Consider the following 25,698-nt stretch of genomic DNA (forward strand, 5'->3'; position numbering starts at 1 on the left):
TTCTTTCACAAGGAAGAGGTCCCCCCACCCAAATTTTGCCTCTTTATATCTGCTAGAGTTTATTGGGTCCAGCTGCCCCTGCTTTTTTTCCCCCGTGAACAATGGAGAGAAATCTAGGAAAAAAGGAAACTTTCCAAAAATAAAGGCATTGTTCCCTCCAGCCCATGTAGTCCGACAGAGTCCTCTGGAGGGTGGGCAGAGGCCGAAGAGGAGAAGAACGCACAGAGGCAACGTCTCTAATGCCACGGGACTTTTTCTCTTGCTTCCTAAACTTGCTGTTTTTTCCAGCATCACAGCGCAGCGGAGCCTTCCCATCCCAGCAGAATTTAACCAAAGGTGGGAGGAGGACCTGTGATAGCAGCCTTGTCAGTTTAGAAGATCTCCCTTTCTTTTGGCATGGGTAAAACTCTCTCAGCATAACACAGGGCACTTTGTGGCAGGTCCAAGTGCCAGTTGCTATGCATATTTAACAGATCAGGGAATCTCTTAGAAGGATGTTGTAAAGAAGATTATAGCCCATTTCCCATTTACGTTTTGGCAACAGCTGTAATATTTGCAGCAGCAATAGAGTAGATTTTAACATGTATGACCTAAAAGCTTTGGAATTCATGACTTTCCTTTGAGGAAAGCTCCGCTAAATTGCAGGAAAGCCATCTCTTTTACTCTCTCCGTGATGTTAGCAACAACGTTAATACAATAAAGTCTCCTGAAAGCTGAAGTCATAGCATACCGACAGTGTGTCCTCAGGTACATTTATAAGCTCTTAGGACAAAGGATCCTGACTTTTATAAAGCCTCCCTACATCACTGCAATTACAATTATTTTTCCTCGGTGAGAGATGAGATGTTTCACACAATCTGGTCTACTTAAGACTGTCTTTTCAATAACTATGAGCTCTGCCTGTGCAGTAAAGGACTGCTTCCATAGGGGCATGGATTGAACAATACGTTCACATTATGAGAGCAACATGTACTGAGCAATTGCATTCATGGGATGCCTCTTCCCTGGCTCCATCTATGACTCTTCTGAGATTTTCCTTCTCTCAGGCCATCACTATCTTTCTCTGATCTTTCATCTGTCCCTCCCATCTCACTCCATGAATTCTTATAACTGTCATTTAAAATGACACCTACCGAGCTTCTCATCCCTCTCCTCAAACTCTCCTGCACCAGGATCATCCCATTCCCCCCACTTGACTGGCAGTCAGTGTAACAGGCTTCGACGAGATATGCAAGATAGAGAGGATGATTAGAAAATCTTTGATATCCCGGTGTCAGCTAAACAGCCACTGCATTTTAAGCCTGAATTCTCTTTTTTCTCATAAGCACTAGGCAGTGTTTACAGAGCGCAGTGCACACAGCATCACTCCAGGGTCCATTTTACATCAGTAAACATGAAAAAAGGAAAAGCAAAACCTACCACTGTGTATTGACAGACATGTTTTCTGAGATGCACTAATAATTATCAACAAGCAATAATAATAGCAAAAAAAATTATGTATGCTTGTGTCCTTTTTACAGAGAGGAAAAAAAAAAAGTCTATGGGCTCTTACTGTGCCTATTTTCACACATTCTTCCCCTGTACTACTGACTTCTAAGAACTAGCAGCACATTGACATCTAGCTTTCCTGTATAGACAAGTCCTTGCTTTGCTTTCTGTTTTACAGGAAGATGGAGGCCTAATTGCTTAGCCAGCTTTGCTATTTCATTTCGTTACAGAGTATACAAGGAGGAGGTTTGGCCAAAGAAGGCTAAGTTAAGCCTAAACACAGCTTCTTCTAGAAAGGGTAACTAGGATGTTGCTCTTGGTTCTGTTGTATGTTTATTTATATGTTATTTGGTGATAATGAAAAACAAATGTTAGGAATCTATTCAGTTCTTAAACTTTTATAGACTTATTGTCTTTATTTTCAACTGTGCAACCGTCTCTCAGCCTCCCCCTCCCTCAGACACATGGAAGTGCAGTCGGTGACCAGCGTCAGCTGTGCTCTTACTCATCCTGGCTGGAACAATGATATTCCACACCACGTTATACAACCTCCCCGGTACTCGCTGCCTCGTCACCCCCGACCCTTCGGCTCCCCACATCCCAGGTCACTCAGGCGAGTGGGCAGCGGGGGAATCTTCCAAGTTATTGTCCCGGAGTGCCGGTTTCAGGACTCGCTGCTGCCAATGAAAGAGGATATGGTCTTTGCCTCAAGGAATATATGTCTTATATGAAAGACACCCTTTCAGAAAGCCCACAGCCTGCTTTGCCCCTTGCTTGTATCAGTAACGCTCGCTCACCAACAGCCCGTGCGAAAACAGGGAGGAGGAGAAGGGAGCTGCACCGTGCAGCTAACGCTTAGCTGGACTAGAGGACCGAGAGGAGGGTGCTCCTCTCCTCTGCCCCTTGCCAGAGGACGGCAGGGCTTTCCCCAGGTTCCAGCATTTCTGGCGCAAGCATTTGCCCGACCTGTCTGCCAGGGAGCCCGGATCTGGATTTGGTGCTCCTCGGGGCTGGGGGGGGGAAGAAATCGTCCCGCAGAGCCGCGCTCCCTCTATCCGGGTGGGAGACCTCCAAAGCACGTCCTTTCCCACCTAAACCAAACACGGCGACCGCCCTCAAAGCAGAAGCAGATGGGTCTTGCAGCACGCTTTGCCCATACCGGGGCTCAAGCTGTGGCCCCGCTCCATCTGCAAATGATTTCGGTCACTTTATATTGGTCTCCGTTAATGCACGGCACAAATTACCTCTTTGGAGAAGCAATCCTGATTAAATTATTATCCACAGAATTTAAATCTCTAAAGCAAGAGAAGCAGAAGCCAAAGAGGCTGAAATGCACACACACGCCACAAACCTAGGGCAGGGGGGGTTTCCAGGACATGTCCCGTCAGATCTCCCTGTGGCTGGAGGAGACACGACAGTCACAGAACCACGGTTACAACCTGCTCTGCAGGGGTAAGCCTATGCACAAAACGCGGTACTGTGTCAGCAGAGTTAAGTCTAAACGATACAAGCTCAATTTCTGTGAAGCACGTGAGCTCGAGCACTACCCCGTGCTCACGTCTCTTCCCACTGATACGACCCAGTCTGTGCAAAGCTCTTCCCAGCCCAGCCGTACGGCATCGTCCTGGCCCGACAGCCCCGTCCTATAGCTCGGCATACCCCAAGGTTTGGTACTCACCGGACTAAACCTACGTGCTTTCTGCACTTCAAAGGGAAGCCGCAGACTTCTCTTGTACCGTTCCTCATGGTATTCCTAGATGTCCATCAGGACAGCAGTTGTGGCATGGCTCTTACCGAGCTTTGCTCTGGGGTGGGACTGACCCGACGTCCCATCTCCCCCTCGCTGATCCCTTCTCATAGAGCAGGGACCGGGGGGACCGACGGCCGTGGGCTCGCACGCAGTCAGCACGCGAAGCACCATCACTTGTCCGGAGGGGAGCGTTGTGGGCCACGGGGTCTCTCCTTTGTCACCCGGTGGGATTGTCACACGAGCCCGTTGGCCCTCCAGAACCCCAGGTCCCTGCAAGGAGCGCTCATCCTGCCCTTCCTCGGGCATATCTGGCCTGCAGCTTCCACATCTCTGATGCACTATGTATATAGACTAAGGGTGCGTCATTATTAGTATTAAAAAGGCCAGGGTCTCGAGGAGGGCTCGGCACTGCCCTCCTTCCTCAGGCGGCTTTAGTTGTGGTACAGTAACATGCCACATCTCTCTGGTCACAGACGATTTAGGCTGCCACAAGCAGCTCTTCTGGGCTAAGCAGAAAAAAAAAAAAAAAAAAAAAAGAAAAAAAATTGAAACATTAATGAAGAAAAATGAAGAAAGAATGAAAAAAATCAGCCAGATTGCAGCAGGTTTTGGTAGCGCGGTGACGACCAGCGTGTCCTTGTGCCTGATGCACGCAGGCGTCCACGTGAATACGCTACCTCCCGGCAGCGTTTCCTCGACGGCCAGTGCAAAACGCGAGGGTCCCAGCTGAGCCCTCGCCCCCAGCCATCGTGCAGCCTCGGTCTGCCCTCCGAGCTCACTCAGCAAATAAAGGTGCAGGGTGGGAGATGGAGGAGCAAAGCCCCCTCGCACCCCCCCGGCTCCAGCGTTCTGAAGGGCAAGTGTTTCTCTCTGCCACCCAAAGCTCTGCCTGCAAAGGTGCCAGTGGGGAAGAGAGGTCAGTAGCTATCGGGAGCCGGGGACCAGAGTCTTCCCACGTAGTTTTGGGCTTAACTTGAACTTTTAAGCATCTCGGGTAAGGTAGGGTGAGTCCAGGTAAAGAACTGAAGCCTTTGAAAAGGGTAAATGCGAGGAATTTATATCAAAGCAGGAGCGGTCATAAGGAGGACATATGGAACCGTCCTTTTCTGCTCACTTCTTAAGTTTTTGGAAACTGCACACCCAAGGCCCTGCTCTAGCTACGGGACCTCCATACGAGGGGCTTAGTTTCCAGGTGACCTGGGATTTCAGGGATTTGCAACCTCAAGACTGTTAATATTATGAGACAGCAATAACCAGGGGAAGGAAAACCCAAGTGTTTGTTCTTAGATGCATCCCAGCCGTTGCAGATTTAAGCAAAGAGAAAGATCACAAGGCTCAGACATAATATCCTATAGTAACACAGCCTTAAACCAGCAATTTCCTCCGTGGAGCCCACGTCAGATCAAGGCTTGATAATACACGCCATTTGAGCATTGGTTAGAGGATTTGGAGAGGGGCAGTAGCCATTTGTTATGGTATGGAATAGTAAAAATTAAATTGCTTATTACAAAGGCATATTTCAAGCAGTGAACAGATACAGCTCTAATGAGTGCCATTTGCCTTCATCTCTTTTATTACAGGTCCGGCAGTCGTGGCTCCACGAGCTCTGGATTGCTAGCTTTGGGGAACGCTGCGTTTCTAGGCTAAACCAGCCAATATAAACATGTGTGTTTCATCTCAGAATAAAAGAAGTGATTGAAAAATAGCAAACCATGTAATTTTTGAAAGGAGTAATTCATTTGTGATTCGAAATAACATACTTTTGGATGTGAAGGCCAGTTTCTCTGGATCAATTGGATGAAGACATCTGCTTTATTTCAAAGAGATCTGAAGAGGTAAGACTTGACAGTTCTTTGTTGAAATCTTTGCTATCTCCTTTGTATATCTAAATTACGTTTATTGATATACAATGTTGACATTTTTGTAATACTTCTAAATCTCATAACCTTCTGTTTCAAATTCACAGTCTTCTACCACTTAAGCTATTATTATTTTTACCAGTCCCAAGGGTGTGCTAGAGTCTCTTTGGTACAAATTAGAAAGGCTTTTATGAAAAACTTACAGTTTATATAAACGAGGTTCTCTCTTTGGCTTCCTAACTTCACCATCCTCAATGCCAATGTAGGGACAGTTTCTAGCGTAGACTCACCCAGAACGGGTCTCCACGGCATCTATCGTTTTAGCAGTGATGCTAGACTTGTTCACAACCAGGCTTGGAGGATCTGAAATGATGTCAGAAACAGTAGCAGTTTTCACCAAGAGGGGAAAGAAAAAAAAAAAAAAAAAAAAGCCAAATGTTGACAAGCTTGTGAATACAAACATGTCAGGGGATCTTCTGATGGCAAGACTTTCCTCCGAGCTGGTCTCAGGCTTACCTGCGGCTTTACTGTAGGCTGGGTGCTAACCTGGGCTTAGCACTGAGCGATGGGAGAAACAGCTTTGGGGAAGGCAGAGCACTAACTGATTTTGCAAGGAACAGAGAAATGCTGGGGTAGAAGTGACCGAATGATCCCTGCGTAGAGAAGGTGTGGGGCAACACCGATTAGTTTTGGAGCAAAGATCAAGTCACAGGCAAGAAGGCTGAGTGACAGAGAGGAGGGTGGTGGGAAGAAGCCGAGAAAGACCGGAGGAAGAAAAGCTAGAGCAAACCTCGGAAAAGGTGACAGATCAAATGTGAAGGGTAGCTAGGAAGCCCAAGAGAGAGACGGAAGCTATAATCCTAAGTATCACACACACAGGACTCATTTTGTACTAAAAACATGAAAGGGACTGGTAGGGAAAAGGAAAGCAGGGTGTAAATGAGGTGATGTGCCAGGGATAACACAAAGATAACCTCTCCCTAATGTGGCATTGCATACAGCAATTTCTGTTACTCAGTTCAAGGCACTTGTCTTGATATTTCCACATTAAGGTGAGGAAGTTTGATGTAATTTGACATCCCTTGGATTTATCAGGTCTGTGATCTTTGCTTGCACTTAACACTTCCCTCTCCAAAGGGAAACCAGATCCTACACACTTTTCCTTACAGGAAGCTGCCCAAAGGGCAGTGCAAGGGATGGATCCATGTTGGATAGCACTAGGTGAATACAGGTGGCATGTCTGTGTTGCTCCCCTAACACAACACCAAATTCACCTCCAGAATCTCCTTCTGTGAACCCTCACCTTCACCAGCTGAAGACTCCTGATTGCTCTCACCAGGAGTGAGTTTTCTTAATGTACAGCTAATTTCATAACAGGGATTAGGTGTTTGTGGAGGAGAACAGAAACAGGACACTGATCTGAGGGGTCATGGCTGGAACAGGGTTGCAAGAGGGAATACTCCTTGGGGCCCGAGAAGAGCAGGGGGTTGACAGGGAATAAAAAAAAAAAGTGGACTTCTTTTTAGATAATACAGTTTGACTGGAAATAACTCATAACTAAGCACATCCCACCTTCCAGATCTATTTGCTCATTAGGGCAACAGGAGGAGGATTGTGTCCAGGTCTTCCCAAACTCAGCCCACAACATCCAGCCTAACCTCACCTAACTCCTCTGCTGCTGTCTAAAGAGAAGTCCCCAGGATGGGACAAGCACATTCCCGCTGATCACCACCAAATCTTCTCAGCACCTGGGGATCTGCCCTTCTGTAGAAGGGGAACACAATGACCGAGGCCATCCCGCTTCCAGTGCTTCACTCTCAGGCTTTAACAATATTTTTTTTATTATTTTTTATTTTCAGAATACTGGGACCTGCAGTTTCACCTGATGTGGTTTAATTAACACAGTTTTCAGGTAAACTCCTGTCTCAGGGCAAGCTTACAAAAAAGGACGATCATCCAAGTCCCACGTGGCACCAGCAACACCTTCTCCTTCTGGGCCTGACCCTCTCCTTGAAATATGCATCTCTATCAATATAGATGAAAGAAAGGAAAGGAACTTCCACTGCTTTCACATGAAGGCGGAAGAAACACCCCTTCCCAGCCCTTTCCCATCAAGGGGCTTCACTTCCATACAATTAAAGCTGAATTAATAAGGACACTGATGTTTTCAGTGGAGGAGACACATCAGTATGACCTTGATCTTCCTCAGTTACCAAAACAGATCTAACAGAATGACACAGACCATGGTACAGTGTCAAGGCCATGATCCAAAGTGGGCAAGAGACAGACAAACCAGGAAAAACAGAGCAAGAGAGGAAGAAGTCACACAGTAAAACCCACCTGGCTTATAGCATCTAACATATAAAATCCAGATAAACCCACCTTCTACAGCTCATCTAGGCAACTCCTGCTCTGCTATGGCAAGGGGGTTGCTAATGAAAAAGAAATTGTAAGCTCTTACTTAATGCAAATTTTAGACAAAAAGAAGAGAACAAAGGAGTCCTCCAGGCAAAAAAAAATGTGGAAAATTATGATCATTAATAATTTCTTCAACTCTTAACTACAAGATTTTCATCAGTTTTCTGAGGTGGCATCACACTAACTTCCCAGTCACAAAATCCATAAACCCACAAAAAAATACCTGTTTGGCCACATAAAAATAAACAAAGACCTCCTCGCCAACAGCAGGGTGCTCCGATTTGAACATACCCAGAACACACAGACTTTGAAAGGCCTAGAAACATCCTTGAGCTTCCTGGTAGGTAGAAAACAGAGCTTGAAATGGCATTCTTACAGTGAAGAGTCGGAAGGACAAGAAAACACAGGCTCTCTCTTCAGGATTCTTACTCTCCCGTATTCAAATGTTGCTGTGAAAAACGAGGCTCTTGAGCACAGTTTTAGATCTGCGGTAACAAGTCGCCTGATTTTCATGAGTCCTGAGTACTTCTCCACCCGGGGAGGACAGAGAAGCTTCAGGAGCTCTGAAATTGCTCAGAAATGGAATTACACAGTTAGCATGGTTTTTACACACACATGCTTGAAAATGATACTTTTTTTCCTTTTTTGGTAAACCAGAATGCAGAACCTATATAAATGTATAAATAAGCACTATATAAATAAGTAGAGAAACAAAGGGAACTCCTAGTTCACATCCAGAAGAGATGATGTTAGAAATCCAGACCCCACCCATGATTTCAGTGTCCGGAGAGTCCCATCCTGCACCTCAAAGCATTTCCAAGCCTGGAGTTTGATTTGGGTCTGCAGCGCTTTGTAATGTTTTCTCAGGGGTGCAGCATTTTCCATCCTCTTTCCAGCAGAAATATTTTTTACACTGCCCGTTTCAGTTTTTATGGACTCACAAGGCAAATTTACAGCTGAGAAACTTCTCTCTCACTCCATGCTGCCTTCCAACTTTGATGTCCGCAGGCCTATAGACATGAAAATTTATATTCAACTTAACTCGTGTCAACTTCAAACCCCTGCTAATGAAATCCCTGGGAACCGGCATGTTCCTGGGTGGATTTTCAGCTGCTGCATGAGCACAGGCACCACGTGCCCACCGAGACCCTTCCCCACGCTTTGCCCAGTGCTCATTACAAGCTCAGGAACAGCATCGCTGCTCCCCGGGCTGGGCAGGCACGTACCTTCTTGCCCCCTTCTCCAGCCCCATAAATCCTGAGGTCTTTTTATATGGCAGCCAAGCCCCAACAGGTCCCTCTTTCAGGGCATCCTGGAGGCAGGGAGACAGGGCACGCTCGTGGTACCTCTCTCCCGAGGAGAGAGATGCTTGGGGTCTGTCACACCACGGGCGGCCTGGAGAGGCTGGGTGAGGGATGCAGCGTCTCAGACGACGAGATGCAGGGACATCAGGAGGAGCCGCCGAGAACAAATAACTGCGCGAGCACGCACCACGGCACTCCAGCAGTCACTGCCACGGGAGCGGGGATACTGGCGGCGTAGCTGGGTCCGAGAACGCAGCTACACAAATTCAGCAGTTAAATATCAATGCTGAGCTGTTACATAAAGAGATACCGGGAAATGCCTTATATCTGGCTCAGAAATCCCATTAATTGCGCGTTGCCGTATGCTTGCCCTGCTCTTGTAGGGCTCCCCTAAACATCTGCCACGGCAGCACAGCCGGCACCCTGAGCCCAGCCCAGCAGAACCACCCCGCGGCGTTACCTCCTGCAGCCTCAGCAAGCAGCTCAAGCGACATCTCCCACCCTTTGCCTGCGTTCTCCCCACCAGACCAGAGACTCAACCTTTTCATCTCCAGCAGCAGGTCCGTTTTCAAAGGCTTCGTAGCAAACAGCTACCACCTACCCAGTGCGGCAGAGACGCCGGCCGGTGCTTTCTCATCGCTGCAGCAGGAGGTCGGTAGGAACAAACGATGGCGTGTGGTTTGCTGGGACCTGTCCTGCCAGCAGCGCTCCCAAAGGAAAAAGTGATCCCAAGCACATTTTCTGAGAAATCTGGTGCTGTCTGTATCCTGAGACTGTTTAGCAGCTCAAGCCCTTTGCAGGACTCTTATGTGTAGTTTCTAGAGACCAGCTGAGGTCCAGAGCTGCTCAAATTGGGGCAGTTCAGGACACACCCATGAGGAACCACTATTGAAAGTACCTTAAAAGCAAGTGGGGAGGCTTGCAAACGTTAGGAAATGGCTGAGATGGATTTAATTACCTACAGCAGGATAGATGCTAACCTGAGACACCTGAGTGCTATTCTGGAGAGAGCTGCTGGTATATGCTTTGCTGTTTGTCTGTGGGGCTAAGCATGATCCCCTCTGTGCAAATAGTAAGAGACCCCCATGGTTCTGTTAGCTGGCCATCATGCTTCTCCATTACAAATTCACGCTTCATCCTGGAAATCATCTTGACTTTGCCTTATCTTTACACTTTGGCGGCACCAGAACATGGTACTCTCTGAAAATCAAAACAATAGGCTGGCACAGAGCAGGACAAAAGGATTTTAGAAAAAAGGACCCCACCATCCCTGATTTGCATCAACAGTGCTCCTGTACGGCATCTACACTGTCCCCTCACTTCCCTACCAGAGCTGTGAAGGTTTCCTGAGAAATTGGGTGGGAATTCACACAGTTATTGCTGCTGGAGACCTTGTGAGGGGTAGTAGATGACTTAATGTGACTTAAGAAACAAGCAAGCAGCACGGTTTCAGTTAAAAATGGGCTGGGATAATGTTGATCTCTAGTTGCCCAAACTGGGAGTAGCACCGTGACCGTCCTGACTGCCCGTCCCGGTGTCCCGAACCTCCTGCCTCTGGGTTTTGTGGACAAAGAGACAACCGGGCGGTTGCGTCAATGAAATGGCTCCCTCTGAAAGGAGGTGCGATGCCGTCTGCTACCCAGCTAGTGGGTACCCTGAGCAAAGCATTGTGGAAAGGAAAATCAGGTACCGATCCATCTGCTACCATTAGCGGCCAGGGAAGAGATGCGTACCTGCGTAAAAAGGTGCGCGGGCTGCCGGCAGGGACAGGCAGCCCTGGAATACTTCGGGTTTTGCAGGTGAAGGGCCGAATATGGATATTGGCTCCGCGCGGGGCAAAGAGGAGAGAAGAGCCAACGGTGTCCCCGCAGGAGAAGGGAGAGGAAAGGGGACGGTGCAGCAGCAGGAACCCTGGGCTCAGCCCAGCCGGGCACCAGCAGCCCCGGCTCCACGCCTGAGCACAAGCCTTCCAGCACAGCATCCCGCTCCTGGGCCGGCTCCTCTCTTTGAGGAACTCGAGTAAATAGATTTTTTGGGTTTTTTTCCTTTCTGAGCCACAAAGGAAACCAGTCTCTTGTAGACGATTTGGTGTGGGCAGAGGGGAACGAGAACTTTGCGAGAGGCCAGAAAATGACGCCTTCAGTTCTAGCCGTGATATATCCCGCTAATTATTTACCCACCCAGACCCACATGCAGTTACATAGCGGACACCCCACTCCCTGGCCGTGCTCTCCGTGCCTCCCTGCCTGCACCCACCACTTCTTCTCTGCCCCAGTTTCACAGCAGAGCCAGTGCCTCCCAGTGCCCTCCCCTCGCATTCGCCTTCTGCACCAATCTGCTTTTTAAAAAATTATTTCTATCTCCGTCCAATGTCCTTCCTTTTTTTGCTCTCTTTTCCTCGTCTTCTTTCCAAACTGAGAATTTTCAGCTCGGGGTAGGAATGGCCAAAGTGTAACTTCAGAGTTTTATTACATGGCCTTTTGCAGCCTGGCATGCAGCATTCAATTTGGAGCGGAGTGTCCTAGCTCTGTTGCATGCCGAGATCTGTTGTCCAGATGAATTAATTCCAGATTATATGTGGGTGTGGACTTCAGCTGGGCAAAATTTGGATACCCTGGTTTAGTCATTATTCTCTGATGAATCTCTTGGTGACAGTCTTTGCCCCTATTGTTCTGAGGTGAGCCCCATGGCAAGAAATGTGAAGGCAAGAAACAAAAGAATATAAAGAAAGGTTACGAAATCAAATTCAGTAAGGCAGGGTTATTGTCCCTCCATTCTGCCTCTTCTGTCCTCCATGTGAGATTGGATTTCGCAGGAAAAAAACACCCGTAGGACAGACAGACCGAGTTTGCAGGGCAGGTTCTGGTGGGGAGCAGGGGGCCGGCAGCCCGTCCCACCGCGTCTCCCTGGACGGCGAGCAGCACGCCGGGACCTACATGGCCCAAATTAAACCGCAGAGAAAGGGAGGAGGATGTTATCATCAATTCTTAACATTTTATTTCTTTACTGGGTTAAACAAGGAGCGGAGAAAACCTCTGCCCCAAAATACAACAGAACTGAAAGCATTACAGGTACAGAGACTATTGAACACAGAGAGTAGTAGGATAATATTTTTAATACAACTGAATTATAGCATGGTTTTGTGTTTTTGTTGGTTTTTTTTGTTTGTTTTCTGTCAAACCATTTTGGAAAATAAATGTAATAGGAACTAGTGCAAAAAAGTTCTAAACATGAAGCACAGTGTATAAAATGGCATAAGAAAACTGTCCCCTCGAGGACACAGTCACTTTCTTATGACAGAGGGGAGAAAGAGAAACAGAAGGGGGGTGGGAACAGAGAGGGAGGGTCCGGGAGGCAGAGGAAGAAAGCTGGAAAGAAAGAGAAACCGGGCAGGGGGATTAGAAAGAATATTTTGACTTCAGCAGTATGGTTGGTTTTGTTGTTTTTTTTTCACCCCGCCACCACGTACTGTAAAAGGACCTTTTTTGTTGTAGGTCTGAGCTCTGTAACCACCGACATTTCACGAGCACTTGAGAAGGGTTCGGTCACAAGCAGCCTGGTCACACACACACAGGCAAAGCCATCCCGGTCCCTGCCGAGGTCCCCCCCCCGCGCCCCTCGTGCCCGCCGGCGTGCCGGGACCCCCCAGCCCGGCCCTCGCCGGCAGCAGAGGGGCAGAGAGAGACCTCGCCTCGGCTGCCAGAAACGGCATCTCCCGCGCTCCCAACGGAGAAGGGCAAGAGGGCAAGGACGCTGTCTTTGGGGCTCTCTTCGGTGCTCTCCCTTAAAACGGTTCTTGTTGAACCGCGGCGGTTGCTTCTCTCGCTTTGTGGCATCCCCGCCGGCCCAGCGCATTGAATTTCTTCCAAATTTAAACTCCCGCGAGCGTACGGGAGTATCTCTGGTTTCGAAGGCATCCCGCAACTGTGATGTCTGAATGTACTGAAGGCTAGAAGAAGCTGGATTCATTTTGGTTTGGAAAAGAAAAGAGAGCTTGGTTAGAGGGATGGCTGGGGGCACCCGCCACCGGCCGAGGACCTAGGGAAGAAGAGATGCTTCCTCCCAGGCATCTCAGCGGCGAATTCCCATGGGGAACGTGCCCCTGCGGTTCTCAAGGTGTGTTATCCAGGACTGAAACCATCCCAGTAAGAAAGGCAGCTCTCCAGTTTGCTTTCACCACGGAGCCGCTCAGCCTACTGCCCCCAAGAAACTGGCTGGATGCTATTTTAAGTAGAGCTGGTTGGAATTCCTTACAAATTGCTATTCTCTCCGAATCCACTGCCACCAGTTCCAACTGTGCGAGCAGAAAAAGTGTGATTGATTTTTTTCATTTTATTTTTTGAAAATGAAAGGTTTTGTGGGAAAGGGCTGTTCTTGATACATTTCTCAATTTGAAAAAAATTGGTCATAATTATCAATATGGCTTGTTTTGACAAGTTTCAAAATAAAAAAAAATAACTGTCTGGCTTGAAATGTCTTTTTGTTTCGCAACTCAAGCACGTACAGTTCCCAAATACGTTTAAAAATGGTAAAACCAACCCCAAATTTCATAAGCCAAACCTAATTTTTTTTTTGAGTTTCAGTTTACAAGCAGCAAAGTCGTCGACTTCCCAGGCTGAAAAAGAATCATCATAAAATGCTAACGAGACTGGAAACCACTCCTGACCTTGTTTCGAACAAAAGTACTAGATACACAGTGTATGAAAGGAAGCTGGAGGAATGGTGTTTAGTAACTCAGCCCATCTGCCCGTGAACACCCAGTCCTGCGAGTGAGGGCTGAGAGCTTTGATAAAATCCCCAACAACTTTTAAAAGGAATTATTTAATTTTTTTTACGATCCTTATTTGAAAATGATTTATCCTTCGCGTACGACCACAGCCTTTCCTTTGCTCCCTTCATCCCAGAAGGGCAGAACTGAAGATCCCTTTGGAAACTGCTGATGCCGGTGACCTCCCTCGCAGGGTCTCAGCGCAGCTCTGCACGACCCGGGATGGAGGAAAACCTCCTCCTTCCCCTACGCCCAGCGGGACGAGCATCCACCAGCCCGTGTCCCGGGAGGAGGTAGCTGCACGTCCTGCGTGGACCACGCTGCGGAAGGCCACGTGTGGGACCCCCTCCCGCCAAGGACCAGCCCGCGTTTTTGGGAGCCCCAGTTTGGGGAGGATGCTCTTCTCCGCTCAGCCGTGAGGAGCGTGGTTGGTGCTGGCTTCGTTGTTTGAGATGGAGCCTGGGGCTGCAGGAATGGTGTAAACCGCTGGGATTTTTCAGGAGTCAGGTGCTGACTCTTGGCTGGCACTCAGAGGACAAGCAGAGCAGGCTTATTCCTATCCCCCTCCCTGCAGCGATGCGCAGGACTGGAAGCAGTCACCCAAAGAGCCATACGGACCAAGAACACCCCAAAAGAGCTGGTGAAAACCTTCACTCCTGAAAGAAACCTAAAGGATGCTTGGACCTGTGCAGCCCCCCCAGAGCTGCCGTGATCCAGGAGCTCCAAAGAGGCTCCTCCTGGGGTGAGAAGGGGCCATCACGGGGTGTCGTCACCCCGCTGGGATGCCCAAGAGCTGACTTTTTGTTTGATGGGCTAAAGTAGATCGTTATTAACGTCCCGCCTAAACATTAGCCACTGCCCTTCCTAACTTTCCAAGTATAATTTAAGAGACATTTATACCCCCACGGACGGGAAGCCACAGGGCAGCTCAAAAAGTCCGTAAACAAAATTGTCTGCCACATCACATAGATTTTAATAGGGATTTTCGCAGAATCCAACTATGTTTGTCTCTACCAATGTCTATAGGCATTCCTTTCCAGGGTGGTAGCGAGGTATCATGTTATAATTTATCACAAGCCGCTGCATGACTTTTTGAGGGCAGAGCCTTCAATCCCAAGGCTGAGCACAAGGCAGTGCCCCCTCGTTGCAGGACGGGGGGGACCCTGTCCCACCGGCAGCGCAAACGGCCCCGCTCCGTGCTGTAACTCACCCACCTCCCCGGCAAACGCGGCGTGGGGAGACCTCGCCGGCCAGAAGGGACCCACAGAGCTCGGCAATGGGGAGCTCCGTCGCATCGCCGAGGAGGATCCTGCCCTGGGAGCAGCAGATATCAGGGATTTTCTTTTTTCTTTTTTTAAACGCGGGCAGAGGAACCCTCTCCCAGCATCGCCTGCAGTCCTGAGTGGCAGTGAATGAACTGCCCTGACATCTCCTATTGAAGCAAAGCAAAATGTGTTGAACAAAAACCATTTCAAGATGTTTTCTGAGTGTTGCCAAGTTACTCAACATGTTCTGCTTTAGTTGTCAGATGCTTTCAAAGCGATTTCCCTAACTCAGAGCACGAATGGTGAGGGCTCTCCCTGGGAATCTTTTGCCTGGGGCTACCATGGATCTGTATTTTCATAAGAAAAAGGCTCAACTAATGATTAATCTTCACCAGAGGAAGCAGGGCCTTTCTTTGGGATTTTTCTTCAGTTATTTTTAATTAATTTGTACAACTGGCAGTTACATTAAAGTGCAAAACCCAGGACTAACGCTCCAGCCGGGCAGGACCCAGCTACCTTTCCTCCTGCAGCCCCGTCTGCTCTGCCTGCACCCGCTCCTGCATCCAGACCCCCCCGGGACAGCATCACCCCTCGGCTCCCCCGGGCAGAGAAAGCCTCTTGCCAAGGAGGGCAGGGAGGAATCACTGCTTTCCGATGGGCATTTTTCTCCGAGCAGAGAGAATTTTATCCACTGAAGGAAAGGTTGTGGTTTACATATTAATCCCAATGCGTGGCGCCTTCTTTGGGGAGAAGAAAATAAGATCATTGAACTGAAAAGGAGAAAGCACCTTGGTTTGAAATTCCCAGCAGGATAAATCCTGGTGTTTTCCAAGGTCCCAGGAGGCTGCAGGAGCGCGGCTCTGCAAAGGGCTCCCGGTCCCAGGGCTGTGTTGGGCACAGGAGGGGCTCGGGCTGAAGCCTACCTGCACGCACGGGGCAGAGAAACCCTTTCTTTCCTTATCCCAGGCACATTCACTCCATGTTTTAATAAAAATAATGTCAGTGGTATTAACGGAGACATGTTAACGTCTCCTTTCTGGACTTTTCTCTTGTATAGCAAAGAGAAAGCTAATATGGATGGAGGATTATTAAGGTTGTAACATCAGACCAAAGAGAAGGTTTTTATCCGACGGCCTTATAATGATGGACTGCAACATACACCGCTTCCAGCTGCTCCGTCCTGTTCTGTGAACAGCCTAGTCTGGATTCATTTAACGAGATTGGCAAAGTGTTGAATACAGCATATGGTGCCCTAAAACCACAGAACTTATTGACAGCAGCCCAGACTCGCTAAATAAAAGAACTCCTTCCAAAAGCCTTGGTCTGTGAAGACTCAGCACTTTCCTTCCAGTCACACTAGGTAAAATCCCAGCCCTGCGCCTGCCAGCGCGGCTCCGCACCCCGCGCGCTCCCCCTGCCCGCGGACCCGGCAGCATCCCTGCCGACCCGGCACGTTATCCTCACGTGAACACCTCCCGGGAAGCCGCAGCTTGGAAAACGTGCGGATCTCCTCCGGCTACAGCCTAACTGCCCTGCAGAGCCTCCTCGCTCCCCGGCTGACGAGGCTGACGCAACGACACCTCCTCAGTAATCACGCTAAAGACCCCATTTTTGAAATGGCTCAGCTTTCAGATTCTTTGGGACGGAGCGCGGGCTCCCCGCCTCCCGAGACGAAGCTCATCAGCTGGTGTTATGGAAGGTGACGACATTTGTCACAGCTTCCAGGTTATTCCAGCAAAACCCTGCCAGCCTCCCCTAGTCCCTGAAGATAACTTGGGCTAATCTGACCTCGCTCCCGCAGCTCTGTGGCAATCGCCCGTCACAAAACCTCCGCGCTCGGAGCCACCACAGCCCGCCCCAGCCTGGACTGACGCCAACGCGCTGGTCCATCGCTCCGCTCGCCGGCGGTGCAGAAGAGCTTCCAGGCAAGCAGAAGGGCACGAACCCCTCAAGAACGGTCTTTGCACGGGGTTTACACACGCACACGGGGTGCAGAAGAGCGAGCCGGTAACACCACGTCGCCTGCGAGCGTGCGGGCTCGGGCGCTGCTCAGCGTCACACCAGCAGACAATGAATAGGGCCAGTGACTCAGGGCCACTTGCTGACGCACCACACTGGGCTATTCTTCTCTCTCTAGATGAGTCGTTCAAAGATTGGACGCAGCCTATCTCTGAGAGAGGCGCCTGGAATTAGCTTAACTCTTGGCAGTACATGAAAAATCTAATTTCCTTAAGAGCGAACCGGATCCGGCTGTCTCGAGGCAGGCGCAGGACTGTGCTCCCTCCCTCGGTCTGGCTGTATGCTTTTGCTAGTCATCAAAGCAGCTACACGACTCCCGTCTTAGCAGCAGAGCAAACGGAGGACTCGGATCCCTGTTTGCTGAACTGTTGCATGTCCCAAGTTCTCAGATTGGTGTGAACTAGACTGAAAATAGATGGATGCTGTGAGGAATAGTCAAACGAGAATCGTCCTACCTTTTCTGGGTAGCAACAGCAAGGAAATCTGCTCGGGAAACTCTCTCTGCATCTTCCGTGACCACCACCTCTCCCAGCCCGATAACCAAGGGACAGCGGGTTCACAGGCTTTTGTATCTGCGGGACTTTGGTAACAGGCAACTGATAATGTGTAAACATCACCCCAAAGCTCTGAGATTCAAGTCAAAGCAGAAATCAAACATTCAGCTGCTTCTCAGAGCCTCTTTGGTCTGGAAATGGGCTGGAAACGTCAGGAAACCCGTCCTTCCCACGAGATGCCCGGTACTTCCTTCTTCCAGCCGGGTAGGAAGTAGCTTTGCTCATGGGGCTCTGCTTGGTTTTGCTTCACCTCAACAGACCAGAAACCACAAAGCTCTTACAGTCCTCAACTCCGTGACTTCTTGGACCCTCGCAGGGATCTGGGATCGGTTTGAGATGCAGCAGGACATTCCTCCTGCTCCAGCAGCGATCCACCCTGGGCTCTGCTGGCGGCTCCCCGTCAAGAGGCAGCCTAGAAACAGAGGGACCGTCACACGTCCTCTGTAGGCAACGAGCAGGTTCACATCCGAATCGCGACCGGGACATTTGGCAGCTGACTAGTGCTAAAACGCACCCTCCTCCTTCCCCTCGCCCACAGCCAGAATAAACTTTCTCGTCTCTGGTGCCTGGCCCGGCGGCGCAGCGCTGTCCCCCGTGCACCACCTCACAGTATTCATGCTGGGAACAGTTCCCGGTGGGTGGGTGGAGAATTTGGGAGTTTCCTAGGAAAGCGGGATCTGATGTCTGTTTGGGGCTGAATCCCTGGATAGGCTGAGCTCAGGTTAAAAAAAAAACAAACCAAAACCACTAAGTGAGCCAAATGAGGCTGCACCAGCCAGCACCTTGCCCGGCTGAGTCCAGCTGCCCCAGCTGGGCTCCTAGAAATTTTCTTATCTGGGGGGCATCTGTGGATAGAAAGTATTCATAAAAACTCTCTTCCCCAGCTGGGCTTTATTAGCGCCTCTTCTTTGTGTGGGAGACTCTCCCTACAAGCCAGATTTCTCCAGCCCTTTTTGCCCAGTCCTCCTGCCATCCAGTCGATGATTTGTAGCTGGGAAGCATGGAAGGATGCCTTCTGATGCCCCGCATCCAATTGTGAACCACGCGCGATTCCCCTCCCTCGCTTAGCCTGTGCACTGCTGGAGTCACATCTCCCTAACTCCTCTCGGAGACCAGCCACTCCGGTCAGGAAAGAAAGCAAAAAAGGTTAAACCAAATCATGGGGACACTTGGCAAAGTGGGACGTGGGAATGCTGGGGACGTCCCTCCTGCTCCATGCCTCCCCCCCTCCCTCTCCACCTCCTTGCACAGAGGAGCAGGAGAGGCAAGGCTGGAGGAGCAGGTCAGGGACATAACGAGACGAACCCCGAGTAGTACCACAGTGTAGCATAATAGCGTCCCACTCCTGTCCCCCAAATCCCACCAGCAAGGGGAATGCTGCGCCAAGGACGCTGCACCCCACGAGGATGGTTCTGCCTTGAGTCGGTGGGTTTGTCCCCTGGGACAGGAGCGGGGGGGGCAAGGCTGTGCCAAGAGGGGCTGCCTCCCTGCCCGCCTGGCCCTTTGGGATTTACAGACCGAGGAGGAAAAGAAATGGGTGCTGGGCCGACTGTCAAACCCTTGGCACGTCGCTGGCAGGTAAGGTGCGGGCGCCCAAGGCACTCGCGGCAGGCGGCCGGGAGATGCGCGGCAGTCCCACGGGGAAACCCCTTCCCAAGGGACCCCCCTCCCCTCCACTCCCCCCCGTGCCGTACCTTCCCGCGCCGGCGCCTCGGCGAGGCCGGGCACGCCACGCTGCCCGGCTGCTACTGACCGAACCCTTCTCAAAGCCGAGTCCCGCAGCCCTGTGCGCATTAGAGACTCTTCATCACGGGGATGCCCCGCGGCGAGCAGCTCTTGGGGGTATGTGCGGGGGTGTGTGTGCGCGCGTCACCCCCAATCCCGTGCCTCCCATTGGAGGAATAGCATGTGCCCCCCTTAGTGGAAAAAGATCTGGCGTTCTTCTTGGAGGTCGGCTTTCCCCTCCGTGTCACTCGTCCCGTGCCACGCTCTCCTCCAGGGCGGGCAGGGCCTCCAGGCTAAGCCCTCCGCCGGCCACCCCGCCGCCGCCGTGCACGCTCGAGAAGGACACCATGGTGTGGAGAAGCATCAGGACCAGCACGCACAGTCTGATCCTGCTGCTGCCGAGGCGAGACCCTGCGGAGACTGGCAGCAAGGATGGGGAGTGGGGCTGGTGGTACTGGTGGTGGTGGTGGTGGTGGTAGAGGTGGTAGTGGTTCTGCCGCTGGTGATGGAGGTGGGGGTCGTGGCGGTGGAAATGGAGTGACTCTGACGCGGTGGATTTGGGGGATGTGTTGCCGTTGCTGTCTGGGGGGTGGTCGCAGGAGTCCCATTGCACCTCGCAGCACTTGGCCTCCTCGTCGGGCAGCTGGTTCTCCAGCAGCCCTGCGGGAAGGAAGCGGAGGAAGAGGAGGGGGTCAGCGGGAGACTGCGGACGGGGCTGCGGAGGGAGTGAGCCCCAGTGCCTGCCAGCCGCGCACCGCGGGACGGGCAGAACCTGAGAACTGGGACACCCAGAGACCCCCCAGGACTGGCCCTCAACGGGGCTGCGAGCCTGCAGACTGGCAAGCAGAGACCACCGCCTCGGGGCGCGTTCGGGACTCCCCGAACGCCGCTTGTAGCAGTTAAACGTCCCGGCCCTGCTTCAATCCCGTCACTTTCAGCCCCTTACATGCTTGCTTTAGCTTTCAATTAGAGGTAGGGCTGTCGTGTCCTGCGCTAAGCTGTCGGGCTGTTGCCGTGTCTCCGTTAACCGCTCACACCTCACCCCCAGACGGCCACGTTTCGGCAGTCAGGCAGTGCTTCCACGCTGTACCTCCTCCCCCTCCGCCCCCAAAAAGCCTTCAAAATCTGGTGCGTGGCTTGCAAAAGTGCGACGGGGCTCATCAGCACCCACCCCTGCCCTGTCCCCTCGTGCCCCCCGGGGCGTGCGGGAGCCCGTCCCCGCTCCCCGGACCTCCTTACCCGTACAGATGAAGCCAGGCAAACCTCCATAGATCAGCTCGTCATTGTCCGGTAACACAAACGGGCACCTGGTCTGCACCTCCAGGCAGTATTGCTTGCATGGGATCCGGTGTCGGCACTGTTGTTGGGTCACGTTGAAATACTCGGAGCACAGCCAGGCCTTGTAGACAGCCTAGGGGAAGCCACCGAGAGGAACATGTCACCTCCCCAAACGCCGGGGTAGCCGAAGCATCGCAGAGACACGGGGTAAAAAGGGGAAGGGAGAACTCCTCTCGGCTCACGTGAGAAATCGGGGTCGCTTACTGAACTCACCGATCAATTAGAATAAACCGCTGAAGCGTTGGGACTGTGGAACTCATCTAACAAACTAAATCCACCAAAAAAAGAAAGCGAATTAACCACACGGACTAACGTCCCCTACAGACAGGCACTGCGACAGACCGCCGTGACTCTGCCAAGATGGGTGGCCCGAGAGCTCGGTCCATCACGCGAAAAATTCAAGCACCGCTTATCCCCTGTCCCAGAGCATCTTCCTCCTGCCAGAGACACCCCGCCGCTCCCCCGGGGCAGGGTAGGGATTTATGCCTCCTCTGAAGCACTTTGGTCCCCATTGGCTCTGAACATGGGACAGCAAAACAGACTGCGGGCTGATCCTTTACTGGAAATTTTCAAAGGTCTCTGCCTGCTGGAAAAGCTGCCGGCCAGAAGCAGGCAGGCACCGCCGGGATGCGGTACCCGCGGCCGCTGCAGCCTCAGGCTTGTCCCTCTCTGCCACCAAGTAACGCCTTCCTCACCTTCCCCACTCGTCTACCTGGTTCTGAGGGAGATTCCCCATTCATAGACATCTGGCACTTTTCGCTGTGCTGTTTCTTTTGGCTCAAATGGGCAGACCTTGCAGGGGAACACGTTCATTTTACAGGCATATTTTGACACTCGAACGAATGTACCAAAGAGCGGTACAGATGCCCCCGTGCGCTCTGCTCGCTTCTCCGCTGGTTAGAGCTGTACTTGCCAACATTTCCAGAAGCAAAAGCAACCTGGGGGTTCACCTGCGACTGCACGGCTGTGCCACAACCCCTGCCTCTCCAGTCTGCCTGGTTCCCAGTTCCCGATCCCCTTCCCTCGGGTCCTCCGCCACTGCCACAGCCACTCGCGAGCAGGGGAGAGAAAGCAGCTTTCATCTGCAGCTGACCGAGATGACCTTCCTCAACAAAACCCAGCTCTTCCCTTCCACCCTCTGGGCATTCGTGCCCATCGCAGCTGGTTGGGCACAGCCCAGATGGTTTCGGTTAAGACCGTATCTCCCGCATCCCCCCCTTATCTCCCAAAGCATCAGGCACGGGTGGAAATTGTTTGTCTTCGCTCGCTGTAAAAGGGAGGGAGATCTCTCATTTCTCGTGGTGAGCAGTCATTCCTCAGGCTGCAAGAAACCCATGACACCGCTGGGAAGAGCAGCACCCTCCGTGGCACTTCCAGCTCATCTATGAATATATCTAGGCACTAGCAATAGAGTTAAGGTCATGTTAATGACCACATCCAACTTCCTTTGAAACCAACTAGAAAGGACTCCCCGTGATTCAAAGGGAATGAATTTCCCTCCTCGGCGTGCTTGGAGAAAAACCCGTGCTCCTCCTTCCAGCTGCATTTTTATTTTCTGGAGGCTTTAAAAACATCACTTCTTTGTTTCCCCATGTTTCCATAGATCCTTATCATCATTTGTTTGGACCATGGTAGTGTCTCAGGATTAAAGCTGGTTGGGAAATTCTTGGCTAGTTATTTTAGTTTCTTTTTTTTTTTTTTCCTGGAAAATGCCAAATCATGAAAACCAGAATTTTCATGGAAGCATGTTAGTTTTGGTGAAACTTTCATCACAAGAAGTTTAATCGGGACCAGGACACAACATATGGAGCAAGCCTTTCAGAGCAGTCAATAGCCCTGTGGTCAGGGCTTTCAGCTGAGATGTGGGAAATTCAGCTGCGGTCCTGCTTTTTCTCCCTAGCCTGTTGGATGTTAATTACTTCGACAAAGTGGAACGGCTCCAGAGAAGGGACTGACTCTGCAAGCAGGCTGTGAGGACACAACCGGGAGGGAGAGCTTCGAGGTCTGGATCGGCATCTGTCCAAGCTGATTCCCCCAGGACAGAGGAGGAGGAGGAGGAGGGGAGACAGGCCAGCACGGCCCATGCTCCAGGGATGCCCCAGCCCCAGCTGCAATGCATGTCCTCCCCACCAGCCTCTGCTCCCGAGGGGACAGTGGGGCAGTGAGGAGGACACAGAAGGACCCCTCGGGAGGGTGGCACACAACACCCCGCAAGCGCGATGAGCTTTTCTCCTTTGGGAAAGCATCCACGGGACCTCAACGGGACGTAAAGGAAGGTTAGACATCTCAGCGGACACCGATGCCTTACGATAGATGGGACGGAGAACCAGAAGGGCTTCAAACCATCCACTGACTGTCCAGGACTTAGCCAGATGGGACACATCCTTACTTCAGGCCAAGGACTCGGCGAGTCCCCACCTCGACGCGACGCTGTTATTTACGCACGACTACAGACATGCACGTAATCTGGAGCAAACCGGAGAGGTCCCTGCCTCAAAGAGCTTGCAGCTGCAAAGACATGCTATGGGACAGCCCGAAACGTGGGGATGCCTCTGGGAGGGATGTACCGAGGATGGCAGACAGCAGCCCCAGGAGAGCAGGCAGCCGCCCCGCAGGCAGGGGCACCGGCTCCCCGGGCTGAAGGTGATGCCTTCCCCTTCTCCCTGTCAGAGGGCACAAGCATCCCACCGCAGCCCCGACGCGCCGGGCAGGCAGCGGGCAGGCATGCAGACCTGCCCCCAGCAAGCACTCCCGTGGAAATCGCTATGAAACACATTTTCCAAAGAGTTTTTAGGTCTATTGGAGATTTAAGGTATTCAGGAAGGGGTGAATTTCCTTAATTTCAATCTTCTAAAAATTAGTTATTATTTTAATTATGATTAATTATCTGAGTTAGTTATTTGGGCTGCCTTTATTGGCAACAGAGGGAGGGCAGCCTGAGAACAATGCAACCCTCCGAAGCACCCCGACCACCCAACAGCGAGGAGGTTGGAGGTGCTGCTCTCTTTCCCTGTTGACTGGAGAGAATTTCTGACAGCTAGCATCGACTAGCTGCTTGAATTTTAAATGGCTGAAGTTGGGTGGGATGAATTCTCCCCAAAGTCATAAAGTTTTCGGGATTAAAAACTGGATGCATTAACTACACCACAAACAGCCTGCAAATTTAGACAAGAATTAAGATATGTACCAGAAAAAGATAACTTGCCACTCCCTTTTTGTGATTGATCATTTGGGCTTTTTCTATGCAACAAGTCTGCCACTCACGCAGCACCAACAGTGTCCTGCCACTTCGGTCTCTCTCTTGCACACACTCTTCAGTCCTCCACGGTAACGAACAATAAATAGCAAATAGGTGAAGTGCAGCATTTATATACAGCTCACAGTGCCGTATTTGCTCACAAAAATTCTGTTGCAAGTGCCAAAGTGACAGCACACGCAACAGCAGACCCCGGCATCCATCCACAAACGGGTCAGGAACGGGAAGGGGATCAAATCTGCAACGTGATCCACAACCAAGGTGCTGCCCGGGGCCGGCGGTGGGTGCTCCCCTCCCCGGGGCGAGCAGCGGTGCGAGGATGCTGCTCCACGCTTCCCCGGTGCCAAGGGGACACAGAAGTGCTGCACGTGGACCCTGACAAGCGACGGCTGCAGGATAACTGCTCCCTAAGGACGAGGTCACCCTTGTCAGCCCCGGAGGACCCCCCCGAAGCCCGGCGCAGCCCGCACGGACCCAGACGGGTGCCGCCGGTGTGCCCGGCCCCACCTGCCAGGCTGGAGGGTGCAGGTGGAAGGACCCCATGGGACACACCGAATCCATTCCTCCCGCTCACCCTGTTTTCCAGGCCCTCATCCAGCTTAGCGTTAAACGTCTCCATCAACGGGACTTCCCCTTGTTTCCGGAGGAGGTTGTTTTACTGCTGAAAGCACTCATCTCACTGCCTACAAGTTTTCCTTCATACTTGACCTACATTTTTCCATCCAAAAGTTCATTCCCTTCAATCATTCCATAAACCATCCCTCTCCCTCCTCTCTGTTTACACATTTCTAATATTTGCAGATGTATCACGCTCCCCATTTAGTCATAACTTAGGCAAGCTTGACTGATTTACTCTCTCACATTTCCTGCGAGTCTCCCTCCCAGCCCTTTAATCATCTCTGACTCTCCCCCGCGCTGCTTCCCAGGTCCTGGCTGCATTCACGGCTCCCACCTGGGGACACGTGCAGCCCGGAGAGGAGGGATGCTACACCGGGTCCCGTGGCAGAGGACCGTGGCTGTCACCTGCGCTGTCCCAGCCCCGGCTTTGGGCTGCAGCAGACTCCTGAGAGCTTGGTAGGAAGGAGCTCGGGCTCATCCCGCTCTCCTGAGGAAACACAGCTTGCACATGCAGACTCTGCGTGGATCTGTACGCTCTCCCCCTAAAATGTTTCTGTTGACTCCTATCAGGGAAGTTCGGCAGAGGGTTGGGGTCTCAGACAACAACATTCCCGTGAATTTAATGAAAATCCTGAGTGAAAGGCTGCAAAGAGCTGGTGATACCTCAGCCACCGGAGAAGGCAGAAGAGGTGCTCTCACCCAGAAACTGCAAGCAGGCACCAGGACTTCCCGGGTGCCTTCCCTTTTCCCTTCCCTTTCCAGGGCACCCACTTGCCCAGAGGGAAGCGCCGGAGCCGTGCGGCTACCCCGGTCCCAGCCAGCCCTCGCCTCGCCGGGCTGTGGGTCCTCCGGGTGTTGCAGCAGGCATTCCTGCAGCTGTGCATGATGGAAACTGCCCACGTCTGTTCAAAAATAAAGCCACCAAAGACCTGCTGGTGCTCCTGGGCCAGCAGCTGCCCTGCTCCACCGGGATGAGGCTGAGATGTGGGCAGATCTCTGGGAGACACCAGCATCCTCCCGTCACACATCTGCAAAAATCAGTGTTACAGGCAAGGAGCAAACTCCCCGGGATGCTCAAGCAGCAGCCTTATGGCTTTGTTTTTTCAACAGCTTTCAGTATGTCTGAGCTTACCCCACACAACCTGCTTTCTCTTGCTGTTACAAAGGACGTGTGAGAATTTAGGACAGGAAGAAATTTATTCTCTGCTTAAATCAATGGGGAAAGCTCACTGTTTTCCATCCTTGCCCTTTATGGTTTCTTCAGGAAGTGAGTTCGGTTGCAATCAGCGTTTCTTCCATTCTGTTTTTGCTTTTGGCTGATCTCCAGCCTGGCCAA

At 51.4% G+C, this 25,698-nt stretch overlaps 1 protein-coding gene across 1 annotated transcript in view; it reads right to left on the minus strand.

The window, feature by feature from the left end:
- Positions 1-11,793: 11,793 nt before the first annotated feature.
- The window catches only part of NALF2 (NALCN channel auxiliary factor 2), a 32,279-nt gene continuing 18,374 nt past the window's right edge, over positions 11,794-25,698 (minus strand). Inside the window, exons 2-4 of the mRNA XM_052813635.1 lie at positions 20,390-20,561; positions 19,120-19,810; positions 11,794-12,778 (exon numbers count right to left, since the gene is read on the minus strand). Coding sequence (XP_052669595.1) covers positions 19,395-19,810; positions 20,390-20,561 — 588 coding nt within the window. The 3' untranslated portion in view covers positions 11,794-12,778; positions 19,120-19,394. The remainder of the gene's footprint in view (positions 12,779-19,119; positions 19,811-20,389; positions 20,562-25,698) is intronic.

Source organism: Harpia harpyja, chromosome 18 (assembly GCF_026419915.1).
Source record: "Harpia harpyja isolate bHarHar1 chromosome 18, bHarHar1 primary haplotype, whole genome shotgun sequence".
Classification (NCBI taxonomy): domain Eukaryota; kingdom Metazoa; phylum Chordata; class Aves; order Accipitriformes; family Accipitridae; genus Harpia; species Harpia harpyja.